General features: G+C 40.6%; 1 protein-coding gene across 3 annotated transcripts; it reads right to left on the bottom strand.

The window, feature by feature from the left end:
- Window positions 1-3187: 3187 nt before the first annotated feature.
- Window positions 3188-17635, bottom strand: SLC5A1 (solute carrier family 5 member 1). Of its 3 annotated transcripts, XM_050906462.1 has the most exons (12): window positions 17531-17635; window positions 12648-12753; window positions 12335-12415; window positions 10999-11219; window positions 9919-10054; window positions 9021-9128; window positions 7751-7901; window positions 6958-7126; window positions 4690-4905; window positions 4278-4380; window positions 3996-3997; window positions 3188-3403 (listed from the first exon to the last, which is right to left on the bottom strand). In XM_050906462.1, the coding sequence occupies exons 1-12, from the start codon at window positions 17624-17626 to the stop codon at window positions 3188-3190; spliced, it is 1605 nt and encodes a 534-aa protein (XP_050762419.1). In that variant the 5' UTR covers window positions 17627-17635. The 3 variants fall into 3 exon arrangements, with proteins under 3 accessions (XP_050762419.1, XP_050762416.1, XP_050762418.1); XM_050906459.1 differs by lacking the exon at window positions 3996-3997 and having other exon boundaries at window positions 3188-3411; window positions 4272-4380; XM_050906461.1 differs by lacking the exon at window positions 3996-3997 and having other exon boundaries at window positions 3188-3411.
- Between the last annotated feature and the right edge of the window lie 1556 nt (window positions 17636-19191).

Raw genomic sequence — 19191 nt, 5'->3', positions numbered from 1 at the left:
CATGGTTACTGCAGATGTATTCCAAATTAAGCCCCAGACCTTCCCTCCCCCAGCATTTCAGTGCATGAGCTTTTTCAACAACAAAACAGGAATAAAACCAAATTCTGAGTTCTAAGAACAGAGTGTTCCCGTGATCATTAATAATTAACATTTGTGAGATACTTGGATACATTTGTTATGGGTGATACAGAAAAATGAACACATAAATGAAGAGTGGTTACCCTTTTTCAGGACTTGGCCTGAAAATCATATAGTAATTCTTAAATGGAAGATCTGATTTGTTTAGCGTGTGTTCTTTATATATCAGTGCTGTAATTGGCTTACAGTGCTACTAGGTGAACTTTCAATTTTATCTTATTTTGTGCAGTTCATTTAAAATAATTCTATATCTAACTAAAGTCCACTAAAATAAGCTGTAACCCTATATCTCACCTGACAGGATAAGCTGGGATGTCTCAGGATCACCTGAAATAGCCTCGTGTTGTGCTGTACATGCCATGCATGTATATTGTGCTATTAGCCAGAGATATATCCGGAGTCTCTCTACTAACCAGAAGTATTTCAAATTTACAGTCAAACATGGGGAACAAGCATGTGCTTACTGTTCCCATTTCTAAAGCGTGAGAATGCCCAGGACAGTGTAAGCTGCTACTTGGGTTTTGTCTGAGAGCGTCCCACAACAACAGCTGTAACACAGACAGAGTTCCCCTGAGAACTGAAGAAAAGTCACTTTCTTCCTTAAAATCATGAAACTGTCTTTGAATGCAATAGCTACCAACCTGAAGTGGCATTTAACTATTAATCTAAACATAAAAAGTTTTATCAGCTGTCCACAACATGAGGCAATTTTTCTTGAAATTCTACAAAATTAGAGGAGTACTCTAAGCAGCAGTCAAACTTTATGTAAACATTTGAACTCTGTCCTCTACAACCTCCAGTTTTCAGACCAGAACGAAAACAGGTTGCTGAGGGTGTACAGTGAACATCCCTGGGAAACTGAGTTAGTTTTTTCAAAATTCTTTAATCCTGGGGAAGAAAATGAAGTGATGGTGCCTGACTAACCAGGAGGTCATCTAAAGGCTGCTCAGCCTGCCAGGAAATCACTTGTGTAATTTGTCTTTGTCCAAATGGCTGTATAATTTCACCAATTTTTTCTTTTTGTAACAAAGCATGACAAAAAGGGATCTAGGCAATGCTCATTAAAGTCTTTCTTGTTTGTTTGTCATCCATTACTATTACCCAGAGCCAAAATCTAGACACCAAATTAAGTTTCACTGTCTTCCATCATATTATATAAAAATCCCATCATTTTGTGGACACCAAATACTTCAAAATATACAAATACTTTAATACATACAAGTCTTCATAGTCCATTAAATATAATTAATTCCACGGTCTTTAAAATACTCCATCACTGTATTAACTGTAAGAAAAAGGTTTGCACTGGTATTTATATAGTGTCGATTTGATCTGGCCTATGCAAAACCTTTCAGTATACTGCAGGGATTCTACTGAAGAGCAGCAATTCTACTGAAGAGCAGTAATTCTACTGAAGAGCAGTAATTCTACTAGAATCCAGAGCATTTTGGTTTAGACCCAAATGAAGAAAAGATACTGGCAGGAGATTATGAAGTGAGAGTGATTAAAGCTGCATGAGTTAGCAGCAGTGTGGTGTAGCACACACAGAGAGACTACACTGGATTCCTATTTAGATGCACTTATTGCAAGTCTGGTGCATCCTGCTGTAGAATCGCACTGAAATGCTTTGAGACGACGCAGCATCCCATGATACGTGTGCAACAGGAACAAGGAATTGTGGTCCAGCTTGACTCCAGCAACCAATGTCTTCTCTTTACACTTGATTCCCCAGGAAGCGGAACTAGATGATAAGAAGATCTATTGCTTTTTGCTTTGAAGTGTTAAATCTATCTTTTCCTGTATCTCCAGCTGGTGTCAAACTTATCAAGTGGAGACAATCAGACTGGCTTAGCTGATATCCCACAGCTGTGACTATTCCCCTTCATGAACTGTTAACTCATACTGTCATACAGCATGAATTCTATTTCTCAATGAAGTCTTCAGAAGAAAGATTTATAGCTTTGCAGAAAAGCAGTACAGAGCCCTCGAATGTACTTGAAAGAAAAATGCAAACCCAGCATTCTGATGCTTTGGACTTCTAACCACGTGCATGGATTGTTTTGTAGTACAGTCCATAGAAAGAGGCAATACATTAACACCAACCCCATGATAAAGAGGTCCTAGTAATTGTGGGTAGAGATTAACTTGGACATATCAAGATGGGAATTGATCAGTAAGAAATAAATATATATATACACACATATATATTTTAAATATATATAATATATATAGTGCATATATATAATGTATTGCCTGTGTATATATATGTGTTTTGTATAAAAAAGCTTCACATTCAAGTATAGATACATATTAAAATATAAAGAGAGGAGGACCTTTTGAAGTTAACCTTAAACAGAGAATCTATCGTAAGCAGAATTCTTAAGATCACCAAGACATGTTTTCCTTAATTTCAAAATGCAATCAATTCAGACAGCTAGTGTTCCACTGATTACTGAGAAACACAACACAATGAAAAGTGAGAAAAAGAGGAAAAAAGCTATAATGGAAAGTTAGATATAGTGTCAAATACATCAATATATACATAAATCCTTTACTTAAGATATCCCATGCTTGGAGGGAATGATTTTTTAATTCGAATTCATAATGCGGTCCCTCGGTTGTTGTGGGGTTTTTGTAATCAAATGATCATAGCTAAAGGAAAGAGAAATTTGAACGATCAGAAGAAGAAGGGTTGGAAATCAACCCTAAAAGGTAGTTCACAAACCCTGATATGAAATATGGCTCATGCAGCCTTGTTCTGCACCTAAAATACGAAATGTATCATGAGTGGAGAGAATACTGGATGGAAATTCTGAACCTCTATTAGCCCTGGATTGATTCAATGTCTAAACATAAATTCTCTCTCTCGAAATCCCAGCAGCCTTCATCTTTAGATTGTTGAATTATGATCACAAAATCAGCAAGTAAATCACCCTCATTTTTTACAAACGTAGACAATGAAAATACTAAATGTATCTAACTCTGTAGATCTACAAGTCATTGTTTTTGCTTGACAATACAGTACAATTTCAGAACTGTAATCAGAGGTTTATGCAAAGAAGGCATGGCAAAATACAGCCACAGTCAATAGGATGATGCCATTGATATTCACAACATTTCTCCAAAGTGGCACTTCGCTTGTGTCAGTCAGTTTCTTCTTCAATGCTTCCTCTTCCTCCTTGCTCAGTTTGGGTCCTTTTTGTTGATCTAAGCCACAGAACCAGTTGTATGCTTTCTTAAGGCATCCTGGTTCTTCTTTACTTTCCTCGTTAACTGGAAGGAATAACATACTGGTCATGAAGTGTAAGCATGGACCACTGCATGCACTAGAAGATCTCTGTGACTGAGGACATTCCTATATTTAATACAGCAGCTCTGATTTATGGTCATAGTTACATGGAAACATTTTCGTACAAGGCAGTACAAGAATCAGGTTAATACTGTGTTTTCACAGCTCACCTGGAAAAAGAGTGATTTTCTACATGTTGCAAGTGAGCCTTTTGCAGAAGATACTTGCGCCTTTTGCAGCCTAGAGACTTGGTCTGGTATTGGAGAAGCAAACCATGCTGCAAAGCTTAAAATCCATTTTTTTCAATATTTTCTACACTTTTAATTAAAAGACAAATGAATTAATTTGAGGATACTTATGAAAAGGAACTTGGCAGCAGAATCAGAGAGCAGGTGGTTTTGCCCAGAGGGATGTCTGGCAATTCGCTTTCATGGTACCTTGCACCAGATCCTTGCTCCTTCAATCCTGGCTACTACCCACTGTTTCCAAGTAATTCTCATTGTTTCATTCCAAGTGCTAGAGTTGGCACTCTAGCCAGCTGGCACGCAGTTCTGCCAATGCACGCCACGTCTGACCTAAAGCGTCTCCATTGTTTTAGTCCTGGAGCTGCCACCTAGATACCTAGAGGACAAGATTTTCCCCCTTCAAATCCACTTCACTTCTGATTTACACTAAGCTTGATAGATTGGTAAAAGGCAGCTTACTAGCCATTTAAATATGTGGAGTTTGAGGTTTTGCTGATCGTGGGGAGGGAGGATGTCTTTGAATATCAAGTATATTAATGTTTCTTCAGGAATGAAATAGGGATACTCAAATATATTGATAGAATCTATAGATACTCAACACTTACCTGATTCCTCATCTTTTTCATCAGCTTTGCCCTGCTCCTCATCTGCGTCAAGATCAATACGTTCTTCTTTGCTGTTCCGCAAAGACCAGCACAAGCGGTAAAGCTGCCATGAAAAAAAATGAGTTTCTAAATCTACAGCCTTACTACACAGAGACAAATCAGTTTGGCCAGCACATGAACAAGCTATAAGACCATGGCATCCCAAATGTCTGTTAAGTCAATGTCTAAGATTATTAGGAGTCACTGAAGATTTGTGACAGATAAATGAAAACTATTTCCTTTGCTTTTTTACAAGGACTACATGATGTGGGTAGCTGAAATGTCAGGAGGTAATATACCAAGTACCAGTGTTTAAAACTAGTTGTTTCATTGAGTTTCATTTCTTGAGGAGCAGGACTGCAATAATACTCACATGTACATCAGGAATGGGCTTAGTCATGAAGGACACTGCCAGAATGACAATGGTGGAAACCCCAAAAAGAATCATTGCAAAGTAAAGGTAGTGAATCCCACAGATGATGAATGGGCAGTTGGAAGGGGTCACACAGCTGCCAGTTCCATAGGCAAACTCTGCAATCATTCTACTGAGTCCAGCTAGCAGTCCAACCATCAGGCCCCAGAAGGCACCCTGCAGACAAAGTGACAGAAGTTATCAAAATGAGTAATTTCAGGCATGGAAATAAGCTCTAAGCCCTGAATAGTTGCTGGAGGAAACATGGAGGTAGTCATGTGTTACGTTGCCTTTGGCACATGGTTTTAACTCAGATACTTTAGTGACCATATTCACTGTTCAGTGTATTAATACAACTGAAAGCGGCAATGACCAGCAGCTTAGACAAAGAATACGGAGAACACCTTATCCAGCTCATTCTCAAAGTTCATCCATCTCCACACAATGCTCTCCTTATACAGGACAGGCTCTAGCCACAGACAACACATCCCAAGGGTTGTTCTCATATCTTTTTATCTTAGAGGGCTAAATCCCTGATAGTTCTGGCATGATGGAACCAGCTAGCAAGTGTGTGTCATTCCTCCTGAAACATGTGTCTGGTTTATCTCCTAATGACCTTTTTAGTAATTAGTTAAAAGTTAATTCTCAATACTTTCAGTGGATGTTTTGCTGCTAGGTATATATTACCCCAGCCCAAAGTATAAAAGATGCACAGGTAAGTCTGGGCACAAATTGAAATATGGGAAATTCTGTTTAAACATAATTTTTTTTTGCTTTACTGTAAGGGTGATTGAACATTAGAACAGGGTGCCTAGAGACATTGTGGAGTCTTCATCCCAGGAGATATTCAAAACCCAACTGGACAGGACCTGAGCATCTTGTTCTTGTTAGCCCTGCTTTTGAGTAGCGGTGGTTGGACTAGTCCAGAGGTGCCTTCCAATCTCAACCATTCTCTGAGTTTGTGAAGTCAAAAAACTAATGATGGTAACACAAATCTATAAATCCTGATTAAAAAATATTCTGGGTTTAATGCTGGGTTTAAGAACAAAACAGTTTTAATTATTCAGTGGTCAAAGTTACAAAAAGGTTTTGGAGTAGGACAACATAGTTAATTCCATTTCTGGCAGAAAGAAGAATGATTCTGAGCAAGAAATGTTGATAAATCTTATAAGTAATTACAATATTGGAGTTTATCTTATGCAAGGCTCCAATTCTCAGAAGCTTTAATGGTTGTCTCTCCTATTTACCCGAATTTAAAGTGTGCAGTATACACAAACCCCCAAGGATTATACTGAATTCTTACTCAGGTAAAATTCCAGCTAAAGTCAATGATAGATTTCCACGAAGGGCACAAAGATTTAATCCGTTTGTGAGGTTTAGCCATATTGGGATAGGAAATGGAACAACCCTTGTGTGTAAAACAGGCTTTTCTTAGATATACACACAAATAACCGCTGAACTGGTCTCGAGAGAAAATAGTGAGAAAAAAGTTCAAGCTATATTGAAAAACCTTCTCTCTCTAGGTTTTCTCATTGAACTCATCCTCCTTGGAGCAAACCTGAGCAATAGGCAAGTATTGTTATTCCTAGTATTACAGAAAAGAAACTGAATTCCTGAGTATTGAGTTTTCAGAATGTCTGAGGCCCCAGTTACCATGACTGGCCTACAGTCCCATCAAAGCATGTGACAGACCTCATGCCTTCTGAGTTACTTACAAAGGCTTAAGTACAATATTTCTCAGTTCACTGCTCTACAAATCAAAATCAGTGATTCCCAGACTGGGTCCTAAAAGCAATGGGAAACAATGCATGAAACAACAGCATGTTTGCTTAAAAGACTGTTGACAAAATATACAGTGGTCAAGAGGAAGGTGAAAGGTGAAATGTTTGGTAAAGCAGTTTGGTGACCAATATCCTAAAAAATTACTTTCAAATATGTCTCCATAAATTATCCATTTGACACACTTCTTGGCAAAGTGATAGATAACCTAAGTTTCAGAGCTATCAAGGAATTCCTAAGTGACTGTTTATTTATCAGATTAGCAAAGAACTTTTTCAAACTCATCTCTGAAACCTCAGGCCCTGGGGTATGGAAACACAGAATCCCTGGGCTGTAGTAGGATTAAAATGAACAGGAAGAAGTTGCTAATAAAAGGCACCAAAACAAAAAAGCAGTTCTCCCAATGCCTAAAGGAACATGCAGCACACCTGCTTCCTAATTTGTACGTACCTGCTCGTTGACCCGCTTGCAGAAGACGGCAAGCAGGAAGACAGCAGCAATGGGAGGTCCCAGGTAGCTAGTAATTGACTGAATATAATCGAAGAGCTGCCCACTTTGAGCTGACTGCACCACAGGAACCCAGGCAATGCTAATGCCAATTAAAAGTAACATAAATGCCCTGTAAACATAGCCATATATTCAATTAGCCACCTGCTTAGAAGCATCTATTAGGAAGAAAAAAACAGCAATTAATCAATAATTTAAATGTCCATTTTGTATTTCAACTAGCAAAATCAATGATAATGGCCAATTACCATTGAACAAACAAAAGAAATCCAAGTTGGATATTGTGTCTGTCAAATATCCATCAGCAGACAGCTAAACATGCAATCAAAACATAGAAAATCACTTTTTTCCTTTGTTTTTTATGTCTAGAGACAAATCAATAGCAGATCAACTAGAAGAACTAGTTCACTGAGGTTGTAGTATGGTGTAGCATAAAGCCTATGAAGATATTTTAAAACAGTTCCCTTTGAATAGCAGTAGGAAGCGTTGAGAATTAGTTTAGCTACTTCATGCACTACTGTCAATTAAATTGGAAGGAAGGTTGGTTTTGTTTTCCAGAAGGAAAGTGTAGGGTGGGACAGCCTGTCTGGCCACAGGAGGCCACTGCTGCACTGCCCGCACACTGCGAAAGCAGGTTTTCACCCAGGCACTTAGTGCATTTTTTGGAGGCTGCAGTCTGTACAGCTTCTATTGCTCGCCATGTTTGTACGGCTGGGGAAGGCTCGGCTGCACTTACCTGCCAGCTATCATAAGCTCTTTCTCAGATGGTCGTGATCGAATTTTGGTGTAAATGTCCATAGTGAACAGCGTACTAGCACTGTTAAAAATGGAGGTCAGGGAGCTCATAAGGGAGGCCAACATGACTGACAACATCAGACCCCGCAGACCTGAAATACAAAGATATATGAACTGGGATGAGCATTCAGTGAAGAGTCTCAGTACGTGGCACCATCCATAGTGCTCGTCTGACCATTTCAAGTCAGCCAGCTACGAGTGTGTCTGGCGTATTTATGTGCTGATGCCTGCCTGCCGTTCTCTTGCAATGCAAGCAGAGTGATGTCTGCTGAGCTTTGGAAAAGGTATGTACAGCAGTGACAGGGCAGCTCTTGAGCTTTTAGAACACAGGTACTTCTTTTGTGAATGCTGTCTGGTTAAATGCTGAAATAAAAATAAAAAAAAACACTAAGCAGTCTTTCCCCAGCAGTTATAAAAATAATTTCTCTTGTGTGCAGGTGAGTGCTCACTTGCTTGTGGTATATTTGTAAACCAGTTGTTTGGCAAAAAAAAGTTTCTTTTACTGTTTGAAAACCAGAGTAAGCCACTTTTCCAGACGGTATGATCTAGTCAACACAGTATGGGGAAGTACTGTAGTATTTTAGTAATACTACGTACAGCAGTTATAATACGATGGGGAAGTACTTAAGATATCAGGGAAGTACCATGGTGTGTATAACATCATAATCTGTCTTTCTAGCCTTATGAAACAGCTCTGTGGTTTTCTGCAGAAATTTATCTTCTCTGTATACGTAGTCCTCTCCAGAGTGGTGCCTTATTCTCTCGTTGAACAGGTGTCCTATGGGACAATGTGCACATAGAATATTTTCTCCTCCCACCTCAGTGGGTTTAGCAGAAGGACTGCAGGTGTATGCCTCTGACCCAGAAATCCTGTCAGAGACAGTCTTTTATAAAACATTGGCAAAGTAGGTTATTTTTTACCTTCACAGAAAGGGAGCTCAATTACCATTTCATCACCCAGTATTTGCCAGCTGAGAGCTGACACTGTCAGCGTGTAGATATTCTGCACCTACAGACTTAGGTCTGCATTAGCTGTTGTCCTGGTTTCGGCTAGGATAGAGTTACAGACTACCCCTTTGATTAATAGTACATAGTTCTAGCAAGAATTTTGGAACTAAATCTGGGATTTGGGCTCCCTCTATTACCTGTTTTTACAGTCTGGCAGCCTCACCTTTCCTAAAACAAACAAACACACACAGACAGTGTCTTACCATTTGGCATAAGCTCCACTACCATTTTTGGATAAGCGATATTTGTACAGCCAACTGCGGTGCCACAGTACTGCTGGCAGACTTCAGGCACAACACAAGCCACCACATCTGAGGAGAGGATAACGAGACAGGATTAGACAAGGTCATATAAACAACAGATTGCTCCCAAATTAGTAGACCTTCTAAAATTTATCTCTGTGTTGAACCACTGGACAGACATGCTTGATATCACCCTTGGTCTGCTGGCAGGGGTGAAGGTGATTCTAAGCCTCTATCCTTCCTTTCCTCTCTAAAAGAACACTGAACAGTGCTGCAGGTCAAAAAAAAAAAAATCAGCATTAATTTGTCAGACCAGGACTGAGCAGCACAAGGAGAGCAAGTAGAAAAAGAAGCAGAGCAACACAAAGACCCCTCCCTCCAACCTGAACATCTTTCCTCTGCCTGCTGTTAAACACACTGATGATTAGAGAGAGGGGAGATTGTCATTTCCCCCACACTGCACTCGGGACTGTCCATGGCCCAAAATATTACTGTCTGTGACTCATGACTCTCTTCCTCTGATTGCCAGCAGACTATCAGTCCTGGACAGCATTTTCCACTCGTTCAGCCAGAGTGGGGCTGTAACAAACAGACAACTGGGGAGGGACACTGGAATTTCTCTCCCCTAAAATGGACAGCAATAGCATTAGCAGAAACCTGGGATCAGGGAAAAGAGGAAGACCTGTGGCTTCTTACAGTGTAGTTAGTTTTTGTGCATACATGTGCCTGGACAATTTGGATGACAAGATGACAATCTAACAGGTATTTTGGAAGGGACAGAGAATAGGAAATTGAGAGAGATTGGCAGTGAAAGATAGGCAGCAAGAAGAAATTTGCATTTCTGTATACATAGGCATACCTGTATACAAAATTCGGCTGATCATTCCAGGCATCACTATAATAAACATGGGCAAGAGTTTCAGGTATCCACACATGATACAACCAGCCTTCACATGGGACATGTTCTTGCCAGAGAGACATCTTTGGACAATAACCTTTCAATGAGACACGGCAAGCATGCATGACTCGACCAAGAATAGCATTTCCATGAACACATCATGCCAAGTTCCGGATACAAGGTACTGCTTAACCTCTGTGATAGTGAAAGAGCCTATTTACCGTAATAAGTAAAATAAATAAGTAAAGGAAAATAACATTTATCCAGTGTATGTTTAAGAGGTAAGACTCTTTCTCACGAGATATTCTTAAAGCAGATAGACTAAAAAGCCAAAAAGGAATAAAATATTTACATGACCAATAGATACAGTTATATTGGTTTGGTTTTTTTCATTTGTTTACAAATTGTGAAGATTATCTTTCTCACAATTCAGAATGCAGATAAATCACTTGTTAGAGTTTGAACACAATCTCATGTTGCCATTGCAGGAGCACACTTTCCTCTACTCATGTCAGTGTGATCTCTCAGGGAAACTGGACGGTAGGTTTTAGGGAGAAGGAAGGAGGACTGGGGAAGAGTCTCCAGAGTGAAAGACCTGACATAGAAAGAACATCCTCCCAAGATTGTGCATGCAAAGATGAAAGCCACACAAATAGGAAACAAACTCATATTACTGAATGGGGAATCATATCTAGACCCAGTCTAACAAGGACCATTTGATACATGGTTTCCTAAGTAAATGTTCATATTACAACCCCTCTGTGTTTTTACACATGATCACACATGAAAAATGAGAAAGGAATTATACACAGCGTCTGCTGGGCACAGTGTATAAGAAGAATTGAAAGAACACCCGTTCCATTTTCTCACATGTGGGAGGAGTTTAGAAACCAGAAACTGAAAAGTCACTGACCAGTCTTGAAATAACTGCCATTTCTGTGACCCAGTTTTGAATTACAGTGAAGGAAGAGTACCCCTAGGTCCCACTAGACTGCAGAGTTTTGTGTTCGGCATTTCCAAGGCATATGCCTTCCACATTACCTGATCCGTGCACCAGTACCACAAAGCAATGATGGTCAAACCAAAGACGAGCCCTGGCCACGGCAGATCTCCAGTGACGGCATCTCGGAAGATGTGAAAGGAATCTTTCCGAGGAGTGTAGCATTCTGCATTAATCGTAGTATTCCCATAGGAGATATTGGATGGAATTGCTTCCATGTACTTCCGCATGAAAGTATCATACCCTCCTACTTCAGCAAATGCTGAAAACAGAAAATAAAAGTAGCGATCAAGTATTTAATACTGAAATCTCCAATAGAGCTAGAGAATGTTAGGAGAAAAACCTCCTTAGAAAAACCCTAGCCAGTATACATCAACATTTTCAGAAAAGAATATGCAGTGCTTTGTGAGTATTCACACAATTTAAGTACCAAAGTGACCTTTCTATTTAGATTTCTGTATAGCTTGCAAATGTTGGTTTAGGCTCCACATCTCTCACACATGCCTTGCCAAGAAGTGAAATGAAGATACATTATTTCCACACACTGTTAACCTAGGGAGAACCTAAGGCAGGGTCTTACCAGGTTAGGTCAGTCTGAAGTTATTTCTGTTGTAACAATGGTAGAATATTTTCATTTCAGTGAAAGACTTAGCCAGAGGTAAACCAAGTGCTGAGTAACTAGAAGGATAAGGAAAGGACACTACAAATTCACAGAATCTTATCACTACTTCTTTCTTTCTTATGATCTGTTCCTATTAATTCTGTTTAACAGCATGATTTCTGTTTTAAAATGCATATGGTCTTCTGGACACACACATTGTCCTATTCATAAACGTTCAGTTTGTATCTTTTGTCCAGCTGGCAAAAGCATGTCCAGCATGACATCCGTAGATCAACTACAAGGCTTATTTAAAATGTTAATATGTTTGGGTTGTTTTAACACAAGCTAGCAGCTAGAAACAAGGAAAAAATATGCAACGTGACCAACAGCTCTTCGCTTTGAATCAGAAATTTCATGCATTAGCATCTGAATATCTATGAAATTATAATCTTCTTGAAACAAGATGCTCTCTGAACTTCTCAAGAGTATCATCATCACCTGCAAACGACTCTGCTTTTACCTCATTAGCCATCACAAGTCCTGTTCTGTCATGGGATGCTATATATTACCTTACACATTCACCTGTGCTTTGGAGATGGAGTGGTCTCAATGACTAGAAGGCTTGGCAGCATACCTATTTTCACCCCTGATAAATAGGTATATGAACTGAAATCTGCTGGTTAAGATAACAGGGCTCCACACTGCAGGATCCATTTCCATAGCCACTGTGGAATTTGTGGTTGAACATTCCAGTTTAATTCATCTGATTTACTTACCAAATCCCATAAGAATAAAGGATCCCACTACCATGATAAATGTTTGTAAGGTGTCTGTGTAAATCACAGCTGCAAGGCCACCTAATGGCAAAGAAAAGTCAAGACAAACAGGTTAGCCCCTGTGCAAATGCCCCAGTAGAAATCTTTTTTTTTTTTTTTCACTTTTCAAACCACCTCTCTCTTTCAAACAAAGACCACTGTAAATCACTCCCCTTTCAGGTTTTCATTTCTCCCCTCTTACCCACCTCCCCTCTTCTCTTTTTTCTGGCTCCCCTAACTTCTTTAATTTAATCAGACTGCTCTGCAAACTCACCTGTGATTGTGTAAAGAGCAGTAATAGCAAGCAGGATAATTATGGCCAAATAAAGATTCAGCCCTATGGCCAGCTGTATAAATACAGCTCCAGAGAATATGTCTGCCTATGAAAGAAAAAATGATAGATTAAGCAATGTTTAAATTCATGATGATGGCATATTACACATTCATGATGCAGGTACTGAAATACACAACTCCCCCCTTATAGTACTGCACACACACCAAAAAAAAAAAAAAAATCAAAAAGAAAATAGAGGCCATTTTATTACTACTGCCAGTCTCCTCTCAGTGCTGTGCTACTTTCAGTACAAGAGTTGTAACGGTTCTCAAGGAATGTCCAGGTCTTTTTCAATGGATCATTTTAGCTAGACACGGAGTCACCTCACTACTCCGTGCTTACATACTGAGAGATAGCTTAATAACAAATTACTTAAAGCTCAGGTTACACTTGCTGCTATGTGGCAGGGATGGCATGGTTCTCTTTATTCAATGCTACTCTATAAATCTCTTACTTTTTCTTCACTGCTTGCATACATGTGGTATAGCTAGTCTTGCTGGTTCAGGACAAATGGTGATTAAAGGCAAACATCTTCTATTATCTCTATTTTTAAGTTCCTGACCGAATAATTGACATCAGTTGGCTAACAGAAGAGACCTTTAGCTCTTGCATAAGAAAGGAATTGTTCAGGTTTCAGAGTAACACTCTGGGATTTTAATCACATTAAATCAGTTCCTGATTTAAAGATAATTTGCATCAATGTTATTTATCCAAGTTTGCAATCAGAATAATCTAGCCCAGTGCACTTGTAATGCATTACTGTAAATTATGCTTTCATTAGAGGTTTACATCTGTACCTATCTTTGCTCCTGAGCATCCAGTTCATGGGCTCATCTCCAGTCCCACCTGCATGCCTCCTTTCTGTATACCACACCACCTATACAAGGGCTCTATACAGGGAGTACTATCCTCATTTAACAGTACAAGTCCTAGTGGCATTCAGCAAGCCTAGGAGCTGCAAAATGCTGCAGGAACTGCCCACATGCAGGGTCTGAGAAACAAAGATAAACAACATTACATGTGCCCTGGGGTGAAGCCTGCACAGACAATTGCTGCAGGGCAGGTGCTAGGTGGCAGCTTGCTGGAGGAGCAAGAGGTTCCACAGGCCTGGCTGCGGGACAACCAGAGCCTGTGATCACAGAGCAGGCACTTGCACCGCTTTTGTCCACAGCTAGGCTGAGGTAAGGCAGGGCAGATATACTAATAAGCAGTTATGCAGTCTGGCTAGCTGGGAGATGTGGGATGAAGAAACCGTCTTCATTCTAGAGAAACTGAAACCGAGACTGCAGGGTATGATCTCACCCTTAGTTCACTCTGGAGAATGAGGAAGAGGTACGGACCTCTGCAGCAAGAGGTCCTCCAACCCTACTGCCCTGATGTGCAGAAAACAACTGTGAAGCAGAGTGTGAATCACAACAGAGGTCCCAATCCCAAAACTCTGCCTCTGGAGCAGCTTGAGATGATTTGATTTCTTATAGGTTTTAGTTTGGAACTGGGAACCAGGACTTTTAGCTCTTATCCCCAGTGGCTGTTAGGCCATATCCTTTGTCCCTTCTCTCTATGGTAATATTTTTTTCCTGTCTTTTCACACCACTAATCAGCTTATGTCCCAGATCTTTCTTTTATTGTTCTTGGCTTTAGTTTAGCCTACATATCACTCAATATTAATGGTCCTAAAATGACCCCAGAAAGAAATGTATAGTTAATTATTTAGCATCCTGAGCAATATATCAGCTTCTTCGAATTGCTGAGTTAGTTACCTTCCAACTTCGCTGCTCCTCCCTCTCAATTAGATTATTGCCTTCCAATATTTCCTTGTTTCTCCATTTATACTCTTTTATGGACACTGTTTAATCTTTATCTTTTCTCTGAATAGAGTAAATCTTTCCTTTGTATTACAAGCTATCTCTCCAAAGCCATGTACAGGTCATGCAGGAACGATGGGCAGAACACATGCCAATCGAGTGAATCCAGCTGCAATGTTAACGTGGGAGTCAGGGCAGTGGCACATACTCTTTACCCCCTACACCATGCAGTCCTAAGAGGAGGTTATACTTCTCCTTCCTCTTCCCCCTGGTAAGTCTATGCCCATATATTTACTACTGAAATTATGCACAATTAATGTAAAGAAAATGCTGTAACACATTTAAAAATTCCAGTTTACAATTTCTGATTTCTTCAAAAGCATTCAGGTCTTAATTCCTTTTTGTCTTGTCATAATTTAGTCAATTACTCTCCATCAAGATTTTATTTTTATTAGACCATTTTCTTTGGCATAATGACCAATATCAGCACCAGTAGTGGCTAGCAAGCCCCTGAAAGCTGCTGTGGGCATTACTCACAAAGCACTGCATGCTTAGGAAGCATGCACATGTGAGGCACCTGTGCAACAGAAATCCTTTGGGCTCAAAGATCACGTGTGTCCTGATCCCGAAGATCAACACCTTGCAGCATGACCTTGTCTGGCAAGTGGTTGATTAGCCACAAAAAAAGGTAAGAAATCAACAAAAAAACCACAGAAAATGTACAGGAAAAGAGAAATGGTAACGAACTTGTACAGAGGTGTGCAAAGGGAATCTGATCATCACATGGTGGTGGGCACTGTGCCAGAAAGAGCATGCCAGGAGTTACATGACCTGACGTATTATATTGTTCATCGGAAAGCACTGTAATAATTATATTATTATGAACATTAGATAATATTTTAACACATCAAGGAAGCAGCACATGAAATAACTACCCCAGAAACAAGATGCCACTCTTCTACAAGGATAAGCGGCAGTAAGTATCGCTGCCAGTTAAACTGATAGGTGTGACTGTCTGTTACAGGCAGGGCAGAAACCCATCCTTCTATATCAAATCTCAGTAAGCCCCAAAGATCACAAGGGAGTGTTTGCAAAGGCAGCAGTCAAGGAAGTAAAATGCAAATCTCCAAGCTGGCTATGGCATGGATTGTCAACACATGACTATGTTTGGATATACAATATGCCTCCGGGAAGAGAGACCTGTGCTAGCTCCACAAAGCATGCGTATCTCTACACAGCACAAAGAAGTTAGCTACGATCCAGGATGGAACAGCCCTTCCCTTTCTGCTTCTGGAGCTCGTTCATCTGGAGATAATTTGGGCATGGTGTTCCGTAGCATGGTACAGAAAAACCTACTGTGACATCCTCTGACAGTACCTGAAACCTCCAAGGACTTTGACTGTTCTGCCTATTCTGAATAAGATATGGCAAGTAAATCAGACCTGGGCAAATCCTGCCCTACCGAATATAGTGACATAAGACAACAATGCAGAAGACATGTTTGTATACTACAGAAAACTGAGCCACATTTGTACATGGGACAGACACTATCAGAGTTGTTCTGGGCAGATGGGGGAAACGAGAAATGGTTAGAGGAACTTGTGCACCAGATTTTTACCCTGCATGGCACAGAGACCCAGCTCCATGGCAATTCCCCACACCCATTTGGAATAATTGGGTTGATGGGAAGCTGGGATGGGCCACTGTTTGAGTGGGGCCCCGGTAATCTGCTGCTGTATGGATCTCTTGACTATTGCTTTGCTCCCTAATAAGACAGGACCACAAGAGCAGGAGAGGGTGCTTCAGCCTCATGATCACACTGGAAGCTTAAATGGAGAACCTGTCTTGCCTGGAAGCAGATACTCCAACTGAAAGGGGGTGAAATCCCATGACCAGATCCTTAGGCATGATAGAGGCTGGAAATAAAAGATAGATAGTAAATTCAGGACCTACGTAACACCTTGACGGGCTCATTACAAACATGTATTGCAGAATAGGACTGTGGGTCATCTGATAGGAAGAGTTTCTCAGCTGCTAGAGCTGCCAGAACTCTGTGTCATACCTGGGATTTCTGATTATGGTAGTTAAGCACAACAACAGCAAATTAACTAATCCTTTTGAAATATATGGAAATCCAACTCTGAGGCCAGCTCCACAGTACCAACCTGTTTAATTTATAACCTTTCTAAGGATCAGTTATCGTGAAGATGTGAGAATGAGAGCAAAAGGCCAATCTTTTAGCTTAAATTGCTCTATTATCACTCAGCTCCCATTCAGAGGGCAAAGAGTAATCTGCCGTGGCAACTTCTGCAAAACAACAGATTGAGGTAAGCCTGAACTGTGGACTTCTTTAGGCTTCGTAGTTTCAAGATATATGGAAAATACCAGCTCCCTTCACTACTTCACAGCAACACAACCACTTACTTAATACACTTGCCCATTAAAAGAATCTCTCCTCTTCCCTCCTTTCACCTCAGCTGTTACAATTTCCCTCCTTTGCATTTCCTCACTCCCCTATTTTCTAATTCCTATTATTCTCTTTTTCTCCATAGCCCTCTTGCTCTTTTCCATCATCTAGATTACTGATGGCATGTTCACCAGAGGATGCTAAAACAGATAAATATGAAGTTTGGGGACAAAAATTCCTGCCACATGTTTCACGGATCCCTAGGATAATAGACTGCAATACAATACAAGTTTCCCTCCACTCTGACATGTTCTAGAGGAGAGCATAAGCAGAAGCAAACCTTAAAACCTAAAAAAGAAAGAGAAAGCACAACAAGCGTCAAGAGACACATTGCCAGGAAGGAAAAAACTTGGATTGTAGAACAGATCTGGATACACAATCTCACTAGATAGAACAAAGAAAACACAAAATCATATTTCTACAGTCCTTAATTCAACGAAGGGTTCCAAATCAGAAACAATTGACCAATTGTGTAAGCAATATTGTAAATGGAAGTTTCTTTTCTTTAGATCGATGTAGGATGGAAGAAATGCTGTAAAAGTTTTACTTACTGAGATCTTTGTGAAAACATACAAGATCAGAGAAAGGACTGACAGGTAGACCTGAATCCGTTTTCCACCAAAACGCTTCTTCAGATACTCTGGCATTGTCACCACCTGCAGGGAGGGTAGATAAGGTTTCAGATAATGGGGAACAGATAGAAAGCAAATTAGAGGAAGTCTTTTGCTGCTCAGATAAGAGTGGAGCACAAAGGGAGGGGAGCTGCAAATGCAGTTGCAAGGAAGAGCAGCTCCAGGAATCAAAGGAGAACAAGGAGAGAGTACCAAGTACTTCTCAGCTCAGGTCTCAGAACAGAGAACCCTCACTTTTCAAATATATACAGACTTAATATAGTACAGTTCTAGCATGCTCAGATCTCGTGCCATTCATAATGGCTTTGCAATATTCAAGACCTGATCCGCAAACATAAGCAGCAAAGAAAAGCATAACGTACTGTTTTGACTTACCCCAGCTTTGATGTAGATGGGTACAAACACCCATCCTAGAACAACCACAAGTATCAGAGCCTGCAGCCAAGACAAGATGAGTTGAATTAGCCTCCTCTCTCTAAATAGCACTCCCAAAGACCATTTATCAGACCCAATAGCAGCTAGAGACCATTGAAACCACATAAACCTGGGTATTGTGGGGGTCAGGGGGAGGAGGAACTGTTCTGTCCTTTGATTTACAGTTGTGCTGGTTTGGGCTGGGGTAGAGTTAATTTTCCTCACAGTAGCTGGTATGGGGCTACGTTTTGGATTTGTGCTGGAAACAGTGTTGATAATACAGAGATGTTTCCATTATTGCTGAGCAGTGCTTACACAGAGCCAAGGCCTTTTCAGCTTCTCACCCCACCCCACCAGCGAGCAGGCTGGGGGTGCACAAGAAGCTGGGAGGGGACACAGCCGGGACAGCTGACCCCAACTGCCCAAAGGGATATTCCATACCATATGACGTCATGCTCAGCATATAAAGCTGGGGGAAGAGGAAGGAAGGGGGGGATGTTTGGAGTGGTGGCGTTTGTCTTCCCCAGTAACCATGACACATGATGGAGCCCTGCTTTCCTGGAGATGGCTGAACACCTGCCTGCCGATGGGAAGTGATGAATGAATTCCTTGTTTTGCTTTGCTTGCATGCATGGCTTTTGCTTTACCTATTAAACTGTCTTTATCTCAACCCACGAGTTTTCTCACTTTTACCCTTCCGATTCTCTCCCCCATCCCACCAGTGGGGAGTGAGCAAGTGGCTGTGTGGTGCTTAGTTGCACAGCTGGGATTAAACCATGACAACAGTTGAAAATTTGGGAATGAAATCTTGGCCAAAAAATTTGTCAGGTATTATGCAGCCTGGATTTCATGCTTAGATGTCCCAGAGAAGCACACATTATAATAATACATTTTCTAGAAAAACAGCTGATTTCTGCTCACAGGATTGGCCTCTAGCATCAAAGCACCACTCCACTAGCAACACCAGACTATCCTAGCCCTCTTCAGAGCAGGCCTAGGGAACCTGGTTTAATGACGGTTAAAATGCAACCAGCCCATAAGACTACCATTTCTGCGAAATATTAAGGAAGGTGAAGCCTGCTACCTGAGACCTGTTTGCTAGCATCTTGATCCCAGAGCCACTAATGCAGGATACTTTCCCTGTCAGAATCAGGTATGCTGCAATG

Source organism: Gymnogyps californianus, chromosome 16, assembly GCF_018139145.2.
Source record: "Gymnogyps californianus isolate 813 chromosome 16, ASM1813914v2, whole genome shotgun sequence".
NCBI classification, from domain to species: Eukaryota; Metazoa; Chordata; class Aves; order Accipitriformes; family Cathartidae; genus Gymnogyps; species Gymnogyps californianus.
This window is presented reverse-complemented; position numbering and strand designations above follow the sequence as displayed.

Bases quoted from the DNA above. Each gene is read 5' to 3' on its own strand.
- SLC5A1 (XM_050906459.1), bottom strand. From the start codon at position 17,626: ATGCCAGAGTATCTGAAGAAGCGTTTTGGTGGAAAACGGATTCAGGTC. The intron at 12,754-17,530 runs GTAAGTAAAACT...TTTCTTTCATAG, and splicing joins ATGTTTTCACAAAGATCTCA to GCAGACATATTCTCTGGAGC. The intron at 7,127-7,750 runs GTAAGTGCAGCC...CTATGTTTACAG, and splicing joins GAGCTTATGATAGCTGGCAG to GGCATTTATGTTACTTTTAA.